At 36.9% G+C, this 13598-nt stretch overlaps 2 protein-coding genes across 18 annotated transcripts in view; one reads left to right on the top strand and one right to left on the bottom strand.

Moving 5' to 3' along the window:
- Positions 1-5115, top strand: part of DCLRE1C (DNA cross-link repair 1C) — an 89818-nt gene extending 84703 nt beyond the window's left edge. For all 12 annotated transcript variants that reach the window (XM_042991119.1, XM_042991120.1, XM_042991124.1 and 9 more), the window contains one exon: positions 3281-5115. In XM_042991119.1, the coding sequence (XP_042847053.1) occupies positions 3281-4197 (917 nt within the window). In that variant the 3' untranslated portion in view covers positions 4198-5115. The remainder of the gene's footprint in view (positions 1-3280) is intronic.
- Positions 5116-8418: 3303 nt separating this feature from the next.
- Positions 8419-13598, bottom strand: part of SUV39H2 (SUV39H2 histone lysine methyltransferase) — a 21536-nt gene continuing 16356 nt past the window's right edge. For all 6 annotated transcript variants that reach the window (XM_042991111.1, XM_042991107.1, XM_042991109.1 and 3 more), the window contains 3 exons: positions 11556-11702; positions 10113-10242; positions 8419-9117 (listed from right to left, as the gene is read on the bottom strand). In XM_042991111.1, coding sequence (XP_042847045.1) covers positions 9011-9117; positions 10113-10242; positions 11556-11702 — 384 coding nt within the window. In that variant the 3' untranslated portion in view covers positions 8419-9010. The remainder of the gene's footprint in view (positions 9118-10112; positions 10243-11555; positions 11703-13598) is intronic.

The raw sequence follows: 13598 nt of genomic DNA, 5'->3' as shown, positions 1-13598 counted from the left end.
ATCAGTCCCTCTAGTTGGTGTTTGCAGATGTATTTTGTAAGCCACCGGGGCCATGTTCGCTTCAGTCCACATGTGTCACTGACTTTGGAATTCCATCCTGAGTGCTTTAAGGTCTGCGGTGCTTTCTAGTGTGCTGACCAGTTTTTCCAGTTTCTTTACTTTCAAATCTTGGGGCAAACCCAGGAGTCCTTGTCAGCCTCTTTGAAAAGCTTTTCAATAAAGCGCTTCATGCTATTTTTTAAATCTTTACATAATTTAATAGTTATCAGCTATTACAATTATTCCCCTAGACCAGTTTTATAAAATCAGTTTTCTTATAAATTAGCAGCTACCCATGGCAGCTAATTGAGAAAATAGTTATATAGAACCTCACAACTCTAAGTTACTTTGAATAGTGTTTTAATGTATTTCCTCCCCCTCCTTCATATATATATATCTATAGAACTCAGAGGGACATTAAAAATTATTAAAAATGGGGCACCTGGGGGGCTCAATCTGTTAAGCATCTGACTTTGGCTCAGGTCATGATCTCAGGGTTTGAGTTTGAGCCCTGCATCAGGCTCTCTGTCAGCATGGAGCCTGCTTGGGAGTCTCTGTCTCACCCCCTGCCCCCTCCCCCCCCACCTCTCTTTCCCTCCCCTGTTTGCACTCTCTCAAAAAAAAAAATTTTTTTATGTGTTTAAAAAGAGGTGGACAGCAGTCCTGAAGTCGGGACCAGGGCAGCTTACGCAAGGGCTGTCTACCACCTGCTGTTAAGAGCAGATAGGTGCACACAGGCTGAAATAAACTTTTTTTTTTTTTAAATTTTTTTAATGTTTATTTAGAGAGAGAGAGTGAAACAGAGCTTGAGCAGGGGAGGGCCAGAGAGAGGGAGACACAGAATCTGAAGCAGATTCGGGGCTCGAATCACGAACCGTGAGAACATGACCTGAGCCGAAGTTGGACGCCCAACCAACTGAGCCACCCAGGCGCCCCTGAAAAACTTTTCATTGGGAAATTTTTGTTATTGTTCAAAAACAATTTAACAGCTGCATACTTTGCATTATGGCTATATAATGATGTATCGGATCTTTGTACGCTTAGGTTAACAACCTATTTTTAACTTTTACAAATATTGTGATGAACAACATTGTACATAAATCTGTTTCACACTTCTCATTGGGTTAAATTGTAGAAATTAAGGTGCTTGCGAGATGATGTCCAGTTGTTCTCCAATATGGTTATACCAAGTTATACAGACACAGATAGATACTATCTGTGAATTATAACATTTGTCCTTTTTAACACTGGGTTTAAGTGTGTTTATCAGTTTATCAGTAAATACTACTGAGGATTTTAACACTTCTTAGTGTTCTATGCCTTTCCGATTTCACAGAGAAATCATTGTGTCAGAATTAACTTGATAGTATAGTATAGAAACTTGTTTTTCAATACATACAGATGGATTGATGGGAAAAATGTACAGATTATCTTACAGCTGAAACACACCGTGATACTGTTAAACTTAGGATACAAAAATATTTCCTAAAAAGTTAACTTTGGCTAAAACAGATCTATAATCTGTGTGTTGAAATGAAGCCCCCTATCTTAGAGATCAGGCTGATTCCAAATACAGTACTAGACATCTTAGTCACTTTAAGTCTTTCAGAAAAGGAGAGAAATAGTTGCTTAAGAATTACACAGAGCCAGGAACCATACTGATCTGGTTTTGACCTAGTGTACTGTTGACCCATCTTCTCCAGACCTGTCTCCTTCGGAACATGGAAGCAAGATGATCCATGGGAGCAGGACTACTCTTTGGTACATTTTTTAAAAACCAGCTCTTAAAAATGTAGTGTTTAGCTACATCCTTGAATCACTGGGAACACTTATCTTTTTAGGTGGGTAGTTATAAGACAATACTAGAACAATTAAGTTGCCATAGACTGTCTCATGAGCATTTAATCTCCTTCCCGGGTGCCATTAGAGACCAAGAAAATACTTGTTTTCCCCCGTTACAAGCCTTCTCAATTTATGGTAATTTCACTCTCCAAGTAAGGTTTCCTGACTTTAAGATTTTAAGTGGAGGGGTACCTTTGGTGCCTCACTCGATTGGGTATCCAACTCCTGACTTTGGCTCAGGACGTGATCTCACACTTTGTGGGACTGAGCTCCATGTGGGGCTCTGGGCTGAGCAGGGAGCCTGATTCTCTTTCTCCCCTTTGGCCCCTCTCCCTCCTTGCTCACTAAAAAATAAAAATAAGTAAAGAAAGTAAGTGAATTGGGCTCATTATATTGCTAATGCAACATGCTTTAAAAAAAAAAGTACATTTGTTGACTTTGTTCGTGACACTAAATGTGCCTTATTCAAAGTAAACCCCATTTGGCACATTTAGTTGAAGTCGATCTAATCCGCATTCCCCTCAAGTATCTGTCACCCAGCAGTGTGCACTTAGCCGACTCAGGCTGCTATGACAAATACTAGAGGCTGGGTGACTTAGCAAGACATTTCGCACAGTTCTGGAGACTGGGATGTCCAAGGTCAGCATGCCAGCATATTTGGTTCTTAGAAAGGGCCCACTTCCGGGCTTGCAGACAGTCTCTCCTCCTCAGTACACACCGAGGAGCCTTTCCACAGGCTGTCCATGCATGAAGAAGGAAAGTGAGAAGTTGGTCTTCCTCTTCTTACAAAGATACTAATCCCATTTTATATCCCATCTCCAAATACCATGACATTGGGGCCAGGGCTTCAAATTAGGAACTTTGGAGGACACAGCCCATGACATGTACCAAGTAGGTATCAGTAAAAACTAGAAAATGACTTTTTATTAAATCAGCCAACTCATGATCTACTTTTTGCAGAACATACAGTTTGCAAACCTGGCTGATGAACAGAATCACAGAACTTAAAGTGAAAATTAAATTACTGGGTCCCACCTTTAGGGATTCAGTAGATCTGGAATGGGATAGAAAGCTGTATTTTTTTTTTTTTTTAAAGCTTTCCAGATGATGCTAATGTTCAGCCAAGTTTAAGAACCACTGTTACAGGCATTGTGGCCTTATTTGGGGAACACTGATCAATATTCTCAACCTTAAAGTCCGGCATTAGTGGAAGGGTGGTAAATTGTTCAGATTATGCTAAGAATAAGGGGCCTTTTTCTTAGAAGAGGGACACGTTATTTGCACCTCCACCAATTGAAACTACAGCTACATGCTACAAATTGGATTTTAAATTAAAAGCACAAATTGATTCCCTTTGCATTCTGTGTTTCCCACACATCTGTTGTGTTTTTCCCCACAGAGGAGGAAGATGACCTCTTTGATGATCCTGTGCCGTTACCGCTAAGGCACAAGGTTCCATACCAGCTAACTCTTCACCCTGACGTGTATCTGATGACTGCAGCTTCCCCAAGCCAGCCTGAGCAAGAGAGACAAAGCACAGGGTACAAAGAGAGTATGCATACCTTTCCTTTGGCAAACTTTATAGAATGTGAAGAATCCAACAGCGAAGGTGAAGAAGAATTACAAACCCCAGCTTCATCTCAAGAAGACCTGGGTGCTGTCACACATCACCAGCAAAAGGCTGATGTAGAAGTACCACAGTGGGAAGTGTTCTTTAAAAGAAATGATGAAATCACAGATGACAGTTTGGAAAACCTCCCTTCTTCCACAGAGGCAGGGGGCTCTCAGTCGCCAAAGATTTTTAGTGACTCTGATGGAGAGTCAACTCACATCTCTTCCCAGAATTCTTCTCAGTCAACACACATATCCGAACAAGGGAGTCAAGGCTGGGACAGCCAATCGGACACTGTTTTGTTATCATCCCAAGAGAGAAACAGTGGGGATATTACCTTCTTGAACAAAGGCAGCTATAGACCAAGAATCAAAGAGAATATTCCTGCCTCTCAGATGGAACAAAATGTACTTTGCCCAAAGGATACTTATTCTGACTTGAAAAGCAGAAATCAAGATGCAAATATGGCTCCTGGTGTTGGAGAAATAACCACTCTAAGCAGTGGGAAACACATACCTCAGGAAAAAAGGCTACTAAATTTTAGCACCAATGCAGATTCCCAGAGCTCCTCTGATTTTGAAATTCCCTCCACACCAGAAGCTGAGCTACCTAAAGGAGAGCATTTACAGTATTTATATGAGAAGCTGGCAACAGGGGAGAATATAGTCACTGAAAAAAGAAAAAGCTCATTCTCAGATACTTAAAAATGAAAAACCTTGCATTCTAGAGCAACCAGTAGAAAACCTACACAAAGAGGTAATGGTCAGAATCATAATGGACACGTCAGAATGGAATACTTAAAAATGTTCATGTAACCTAAAACAAGGCAGTAAAGGGGAAAAAGAACAAAAAATAGAGGTAAAAAGCAGAAAATAAGGTAGAACTAAATCCAAACATCAATAATTACATTAAGTGAAAGTGGTCAATACACACCAGAAAAAACCCAGGGAAAGAAACAGAACGTTTTTATATGCTGTCTCTAAGAAACTCAATTCAAATGATGCAGGCAGGTTAAAAGTAAAGCCTGGAAAAATATATCTAAATACTTCCACTACTTAAAGCTGGAACGACTATATTACCATCAGACAAATTTCTCACAAAAGGTCCAGTTCACTAAGAAGACACAATCCTACATGAGTATGTTGCTGCAACAGCTTCAAAAGAGAGAAAGCAAAACCAAAGGAGAAACACTAATGCACAGTCGAGCTGGGAACTCTACCTGTTCCTCTATCGGTAATAGAATTAGCACACAGGAAGTGAGCAAGGCTATGGAAGAACTCCATGGCACCATTAACCAACTGCAACTGACACAGAACACTCCACCCAACAGAGAATGTTCTCAAGCGCCATGGCACATTCACCCTGATAGATGGCTGCATCCTGGGTCATAAAAACTCTTAAAAACAATCAGCCCCTTATTTATTTCAAAAGGTCACTTCTGAATGCTGGTTTGAACACAAAGGTAAAATGAAAAGGAGAGAAATTAGGACCCAAAAGAAAAGAATGAAATGGCAAAAATGTAAGTGTGTTCTAGTTGTTGGATTTCCTTAAAGTCTGTCAATGGATTATGTTTTTGTACAGCTATATATGTGGTTTAATAAAGTTCTATTAAATACTCTTCAGTACTTTGGGTATGCTGACATTTTATAGATTAAGGAAGCAAAGGCACAGATTTCCCTTAAAACAAATTTAAGTTGGCATCTCTAAATCAATTTGCAGGTCAATTAAACCAACAATGATATGCATTATCACCCTGCTGCACTGACCCCTTCTTTCTAATGCCACAGATACTCCCAGTTTTTGATTAAGTACTCTCCAGACTGTGTGTGACTGGGGTAGAAATACAGTTATCCCATTTTACCCATCTCTCCTACGAGTTCTATGGCCTGAAAGCAAAGTGAATATAAAATCACTAAAGAGACCAGTAGAGATTACAGATCACTGAGTTTCCAGTCGTAACTACAACAGGCCTAATACACAAGCCCAGAGACTTCATTTTTAATCTGTAGTTCTAAAAATTAGTTACACTTCATTAATAAGTCATGTAATCAAATATAACTAATTTCACTGACACTAAAGACCTCATCTTAATAGTATAGCTTATAATCCAAGGTGGGGACTCAATACATGCCTGTAAACATTCTTCTGAATATATTAGCACTGTATAATCATATCATCCATTTAATATTACATACTGCCATATTTTGTTTTATGAGAACCTGGCACAATAAATGCCAGGTGAATGAATTTAAGGGCTAAGAGCACTAGAACAGACTTTTGATTAAAAAAAAAAAAACTTGTAGGGATCACCAAAGACTATAAAAGTACAGGTTTACAGTACAGAATTACAGCAGATACTTACATGTGGTGCTTACTCTGTGATGATAGTTCTTTTACACACTGGATATTAACTCCTTCAATGCTCATCACCACCTTTTGAGGCAGGTTAAGTTTATTCTTCCCACTCAAAAATGAGGCTGAGGCACAGAGAGGTTAGTTCACATAGCTGAGAAGGAGTGAAGTCAGGACTGAAAATACAGGCAATTCAAGCTCGAGAGTCCATGCTCTTAGCCACTATGCAATAATGCCTCTCAAAAAGAGCGCAGGTAGGGGTAGGATTAATTATAGTGGCTACTTGATTTTTACTCTAAGAACTGTAAAGTATAAAGGAAAAAGTGAAAACAAGTTTCAAAATGCCAAGATACATGACAGAAGAAATGCAGTGGCTAGCCACATTTGCCTGAGAGAGGAATCCAAGACTTACAGTTTGTTTAAACTAGCAGTACGAAATAGAGTCCAGTATAAATAGGTGGTTTACTGCCCCCGAGCCACGTGATCTTGGGTATGTTCATGTTACCTAACCAGTCCTGACCCCTTCCCTTTGCTGTGCTGTAGGGCTGGCAGCACCGGCCTCATGGGTTTATGAGATGCACAGGAACGCAGATAAAGGGCCTGAGACTTGCTCCAAGAATAGGAGCTTGAAGTCTAACATTCCCCTGTGGTTCCAGGCAGTGTTTACCTATTTAGCATAATGTGTTTAAGTAATCTGGTGACTCATAATGCTCAAAATATTTTAGAAGTATCCATCCACATTATGCTATGTAAAATTCTTTAATATTCAAATGGACCAACCATGACAATGATAAACTTTCTTAAAAGGCAAATAACATTTAAAGTGATGGTATAACAACCTTTGGTTAATCTCAAAAGCAAGTAGTCAGGAATACATTGGTTATTTTTTTGCCCCTTTTGTAGCTTACTGGTAAGAAAATAAAATATTCAATAACAAAGCTAAACCACCATAAATAGAAAATCAAATGCCAAACTAAATTTATTTTGCTAAAGAAAATTGAACTGTAAAAAAAAAAAAAAAAAAAGTGCAGTCTAGATTTTGCACATATGGGGGAAAAAACCCTGAGATTATAACTGTATCACGATCCTTAAGTAGATCTTGAAAACAATGGTATTAATACAACTTGCAGAGTAGATTAACTTACGGTTTAAACTTCATGTAAACATGGCCGTTGAACATAGGCTTCATATTGAGAGAACAAATTCTGACAGCTTGAGAAACCAAAGAAGCTAAATGTTGACTTAAAATGGTTAAAAGCTCCTAACAGCCTCATGTAGAGAGTTTCTATTTTACTGATTAAGTTCAGCTTTGTAATCAAACAAGGGTAACACAGGTAACTAAAATCTCAAAGACCCATTAAATGTCTATTACTAAGGACAGTACAAAACAAGTTTTGTGAAAATAGCCATTCTTCCCTTTGCTGTCCTGTTTTACATTTACCACAAAAAGACAAGATCAAAAAACTGGACAGTAAAACATTAACTTTTTAAGAAGAATATTAGTTACATTTTTTAAACCTGTGAGAATCAGAATTCAAAGTAAGCTTGGCCACTGGGAGCACCTGTAAATCTGTGATGCTTTCTCACCACTGACACCATGTGACTATTTCCTCATAAAGAAAACATAAACGGCACTAAGAAATGTATTTTTCCGTGACACCTTCTGCAGATTTTGGTTAATACGCTGTGAGACTCCAAACATGTAAAGAATTTATCCCATATTATGAAAGAGCAAATCATGTGGTAGTGATATAATGCATAATAAAGTGTAGCTTCTCCCAAAAAAGAGGTTAAGGATTAAGAAGGTATTTGAAGTGCTGGATTCTTGCCATCAGTGCAATTTTACTCAAACTTATTTTAGGTCAGTAAAGCAATGGGGCAATGAACTTAGGTAAAATTTAATTAGGAATACTGAAAGCTAGATTTACTTGCTGCATTTACCTTCATGTTGGACTCCATGATTACAAATCCCAAAATCACAGAGATGAAAACATAGTTGTTCCCAACTGAGGTTTTACTATGCAGAAAAACAGAAACAAAAACCAAACAACTGTATTCCATTTCAGTGTTCATGGTTCAAGTAAAAATGTTGTCATAATTCAGATACACACTTTGGCCAAGTTTAGCTTTATCACGTTTAAAAAATTCATGTATAAAAAATAAGTATCAGTTCAAAATATAGATTATTTCAAGAAGAGCTTGCGGGGAATATAAAAATAATTAAATTTGGTGGAAATGTTAAAACCGCCTGAAATTCAGAAGATGTAATATTCGTGTATTGTATGAAACACTGTTAGGTGCAGATGCACTCAGGAGTATCTTGTTTTGCTGTTTCTGTTTAGACCAGGTATGCAACATGGATCTCTTAATTTGTGTTATTAAGAGGGGCCCTGAAAGTGCTCCATTTCTCCACTTCCAAGAAACCCTCCCGGTCTCAGTGCCCCACCCTTTCAAAGCAGCATAATGGCCATCCGTTCCAGAATTTTAGAGCTTTTTGGAAATTATTCTTTTACAAGGTTAAAAATCTTTTAAGAATTACTGATTCAGACATACATGCCTCATAGCAGTCTGGATTGCTTCAAAATATGAAATCAAGCTGTAATTAAACCTGTTTACATTGAATTTTAGACCTTAAATTTCTGTATCATTAAGATCCCAGTATTTTAATGAAAGTAGAAAATAGAGTATAATTCCGTATCACCTATTTTTCTTAAATACAAGTACAGTGAGTAATTAACAGGAATGACAACATAACAAAAATAGCACTTGTATGTATTTGCCCAAATTAACTCTTTCTCTAAATTCAAGGTGTATGGCAGGTTGAATATTTGATCTTAGTGATGGTTACGTTATCAGTTTAATGCTTAAACACTGAAGGAGGCATTTCTCTATTCACACAGACTTCTTATGTATGTGTATGCTGATCTGTCAGTTTTCCTTTCATGTTTGGTGTCTAATCACTAGATACGTGTATTTTAAATTAGTCTCTGTGACCCTGTGTTCTCTTCAGAAGCATCAGTAATGCATTTGGCCAATAGTTTGAAACATGAATTGTAAATTAACATAGTCTATAATCCTGATAATATGAAAAGAGTCCCAAATACTTTTTTTAAAGGTTAACATTAGAAAAAAACAAACTACAATCATCAGCTGTTTCCTGAAAATTCAGTTGAGGTAACCTCTGCAAGTCACAGCTCCACACTTGCACACAGTTCTGACCCTCTTTTTGGCTGGGCTGTGGTCAACGGAATCTGAAGATACATCTCCAGAACCTGAGTACACAGAAAAAGAAATACACAAGAAAAAGTTAAGACCATTCAGAATGAAGTTCAAATCTCTTATTCGTTTTAAATCAATGTGAATGTCCAGAGACAAATTATGAATTATCTTGAAAGGGATGGTGTGGAGCTAGTAAGAGATAAAAGCATACGCTATTAGCCATACTTCCAAGAACAGCTTTGCGAAATGATGAAACTAAGTGGGTAAATCAGATACACATTCAATTTCATACATTATTTAAGGGCCATAAAGTCAGGCCAAATAGTAACAAACTATAATTAACACTTAGAAAAACAAAGGAAAGAAAAAAACATATGGTCCCAACAAAGCAAATAAAATTGATGTGTTTTTTTAAAAAAACCAAATCCAAGTAGGAATGGAATAAGTTCAGATGTGATTTAAATATTTTCAATCCTCTGAATATACATCTCTTTAAATTTTTAAATGTTTATTTATTTTTTAGAGAGAGACAGAGTGTGAGCGGGGGAAGGGCAGAGAGAGAGGAAGACACAGAATCTGAAGCAGGCTCCAGGCTCTGAGCAGTCAGCACAGAGCCCGAAGTGGGGCTTGAACCCACAAACCGTGAGATCATGACCTAAGCAAGTTGGACACTTAAATGAGCCACCCAGGCGCCCTGAATATACATCTCTTGGTAAATTTTCAGGAATGTATGCCTTACAATTTTAAAATACAAGTAGTATTGAGAAAAGATGTAGAACAAACTTTGATAATGGAAATTATGAAAAAAAGCAGGTGACAGCGTGATGCTGAGAAAAGAGCATTTACTCAGCTCAAGGTCAGGCAGATTTTAGTTTTACCTCTGGCAGAGTAGCTTTGTGACCTTGAGTAAAAAGACCAACTCTTATAGCCTCATTTTTTTCTTCTTTAATATTGTTTGGTTCAGATGATCTAAGGTCTTTTCCTACTCTGATTACAGTCTTCATATGCAAATAACTGAAATCAATCAAACCTTACTTGAAAACCGTACCTTTCATTTGATAATCAAAAGTGAGCTCTTCTCCAGCATTTATGGTTCTTGTGGAAAACAATGCTATTCGGGGAAGACGGGTGTCGAGATTATCAATGAAAACATTAAACACCTGAAGATTTGGGTCACACTAAAAAGGAACATTAGAACCCATTTAAGTAAAAATGTAATGGACAGGCTCTTCTACATGCCATATGAAATATTTAATTCCCCAAACTATTATTTTTTAAGTTTCATTGGAAATTAAGTTGTTTACTGTTTAGAGGTCTCTGAGGCATTCAAATTTAAAAATACTATTTTCATTTACAGAAAATCTCAGACATACATTAACACTAGAAAAAATAATAAATCCACATACATTTACCCTGCAGTTCAACAATTAACATTTTCACCAATCCCGTTTCATCTATCTCAACTTTTTAATTTTTCTGGAGAATTATAATGCAAGTTTTATATACCATTATCATTTCACCTGTACATAGTTCAGTAAGGCATAAAGAAAGAGAAAAGCTGTATTTAAAAAATCAAATTAGCATTATACAACTCAAATTTCATACTGCATGGAGGTTTCATTGCCGTAACTTCTGATTGGGTTTAATATTTTGAGATTTCTACATTAAGTTCTGGACTATGCAAGAAGAAAGAGCTAAAACCAAAATCATTGTTTTAAGTGCCCTTGAATAGAATACATCTATTTTGAGAGTATTTCAAATTTATCACTAAGAAAAAAATTAAAGTAAAAGTTTAAGTAAATCAGAAAACTAACAAGGAGTCAGAAAGTCTCTGACATTTCACTACTCAACATAAACTAGTTTCTTGGAATAAAACCCATCAAAAGCTTAGCATAGTCTACACTTCCTTATATGGTCAGGTATATAATACTCTCTGGAGACACATTTTCCTTGTAATCTATAAAATGGAGAAAACATCAATCTCACAAGCCTACTACTATTGTATTGTATTTAGAGTACAATTTAGAATTGTATTTTAGAATTTTAATTTACAATTATAATTTAGGAAAATGGCCCTCAATACTTCAATACTCTATGAATTCTTAAATTCTGTAAATATGTTAACATATTTACATTTTAAGAAAATATAGCTATGTTTAGCTACATATCCTAAAATTCAGCTGTTAACTTCTGTAAGAAACCTCTACAGTTGTATGTAATTCTTAACCTTGCTACCTCTTAATTCCTCTTCTACAAGAAGATGATACTTAAGGAGTTCTGGAAAGATTAAATGAACGTATGTAAAAACTCTTGCAAAATGCATGGTATTTGGTAGGCACTTCAATGGATTTTCCATATGGTAATAATACAATAATCTAACCAAAGAGGTCTCTGTATTACAATACTTTGGAAATATTAAAAGGCTAAGTCATTTAAAGATAATTATTCCTCAACTATGGAAAATCATTAAAAACAGTGTAATCACACTTACACTGTGATTCACAAAATGAGAGACATTTCCATATCGGGCTGCATCCACTGTGAATTCATCAGATTCATAATCCAGATCAAAGAGATATGTGATTCCTTTGTTGTCATATAACTGCCCCCGTCTTTCAGCTTCTTCACTGGTGATTACCTAAAAAGAAAAAACTATAGTATATTATATAGCTATTGTTGAACTAAAGAAACACTCATCCATAAAACTATTATTATTGTTTTAGTGCCTCCAGAGGTTTAAAAAGTAACAAGTCAATGTGTCATCAAAACATTCACACAAACTACTCTACACACAGAAGGAAAGACATGGGAAGCTAAGGGGAGATACGACCGCAGGACAATCATGGCTGCTTAGGAATCAGGACAACCCACAATCAACAAGGGGAGACAGTACTACGTTTATTCTCATTTATTCACGTGTTCAAAAAGCTACCCAAATATAGCTTTCTGTAGGACCTACCTGGAATGTAAAGGAAGAAATTTACAGTAAAAATGCTCTAAAAACTTATTTTTCCTGTAACTCATCTATGCAGTTAGTTACAAGGTGGAAATTTGTTACAAATACAGGAAAGAAGGTGCGTTAAATTTGCAGTCAATTGTATGCAAAGTTTAGTTTTGCAGACCAGGTTGTTTTCATGAAATTCTGTGGATCAAAACCATCCTCTGCAGTTCTAAGAACACAGCTTTACCAGATAGATGCTCAGCTTAAGAAACCAAAAATGTCTAAAGCAATTCATGGTGTCAACCAGATATAAATAACTACTGCATTCAGTAAGTCAAAACAGAGAAGAGTTTGATCATACAAGATCTAGTATCCTGAACAGTGATTTATAATAATCTGCTATTGTCTAAAAATTTAAGGATCAAAACAGGGCTCCAATTTAATCTCAGAATTCTAGATGAATACAGATAATTATATGTGGCCTAATTCCATATAACTTTTGCATTTTTCAAAATGTTTATTCATTTTTTGAGAGAGAGAGCACAAGCAGGGGAAAGGGAGAGACAGAGAGAGGGAGACAAAGAATCTGAAGCAGGATCCAGGCTATCAGCACAGAGCCCAACAAGGGGCTTGAACCCATGAACCACGAGATTACGACCTGAGCCCAAGTGAGATAGATGCTTAACCGACTGAGCCACCCAGGCACCCCTCCACATAACTTCTAAAATGTTAGATTTGACAGCCCAAGATATGCGGTCACACTTGTATTTTTCTAGTCACAGATTAATATACCACTCAGTTTGAGGAAATGTAGTACAGCAGCAAAGTGCACTCATTTTGGAGCCTTGGTTTTGAATCCCGGCTCCTCTGCACTACAATGGGACCTTGCTGAATTTTTCTGTGCCTGTTTCCTCAATGATAAAGAATGGACCTAACACTGCTACCTCAGAGTTACTCAAGGATTAATGAGTTAGCACATAAGGTGCTTAGAATAGTATGTGGTACATGGTAAATACCATTTTTTGTATATATACGTTATATGTATAAAAATAAATTTGCTCGGGGGCGAATGGGTCGCTCATTCAGTTGAGCATTCTCAGTTCAGCTCGGGTCATGATCTCAGGGTTGTGGGATTGAGCCCCACGTCGGACTCTTGCTCTGAGCGTGGAGCCTGTTTGGTTTCTCTGTCTCTCTCCCTCGCTTGCACTCTCTAAAAAATAAAAGTTAAAAAATAAATACATAAATTTGCACAGTCAATGGTAATTTAGAGACAGTCTCTAGCTGAAGTACAAAGAATTTGGATTTTTTTCATGGATGCAAAATATGGTTTTATGTATTGTATTTTCTAACACTTGCTCAGAGAGCATGTCTACTCTATAGTACTTCTCATGTTGATACAGTAATTGAGTTCTGCCAACTACAGTTAACCATATTTAATCAAATGGATGAATCACAATCTAAAGGTTCCAAAGTCAGCATGGGTTTAGATCTGATTTTCTTCTTAGAACTGTTATGTCATTCTTCACTCACATGAGGAAGGGAAGCAAAAATAATATACAAACAGGGCAGGGGACAAAAACATGAGACTCTTAA

Source organism: Panthera tigris, chromosome B4 (genome assembly GCF_018350195.1).
Source record: "Panthera tigris isolate Pti1 chromosome B4, P.tigris_Pti1_mat1.1, whole genome shotgun sequence".
NCBI classification, from domain to species: Eukaryota; Metazoa; Chordata; class Mammalia; order Carnivora; family Felidae; genus Panthera; species Panthera tigris.
The sequence above is the reverse complement of the archived record's forward strand: the minus strand, read 5'-3'. Positions and strand labels throughout refer to the sequence as shown.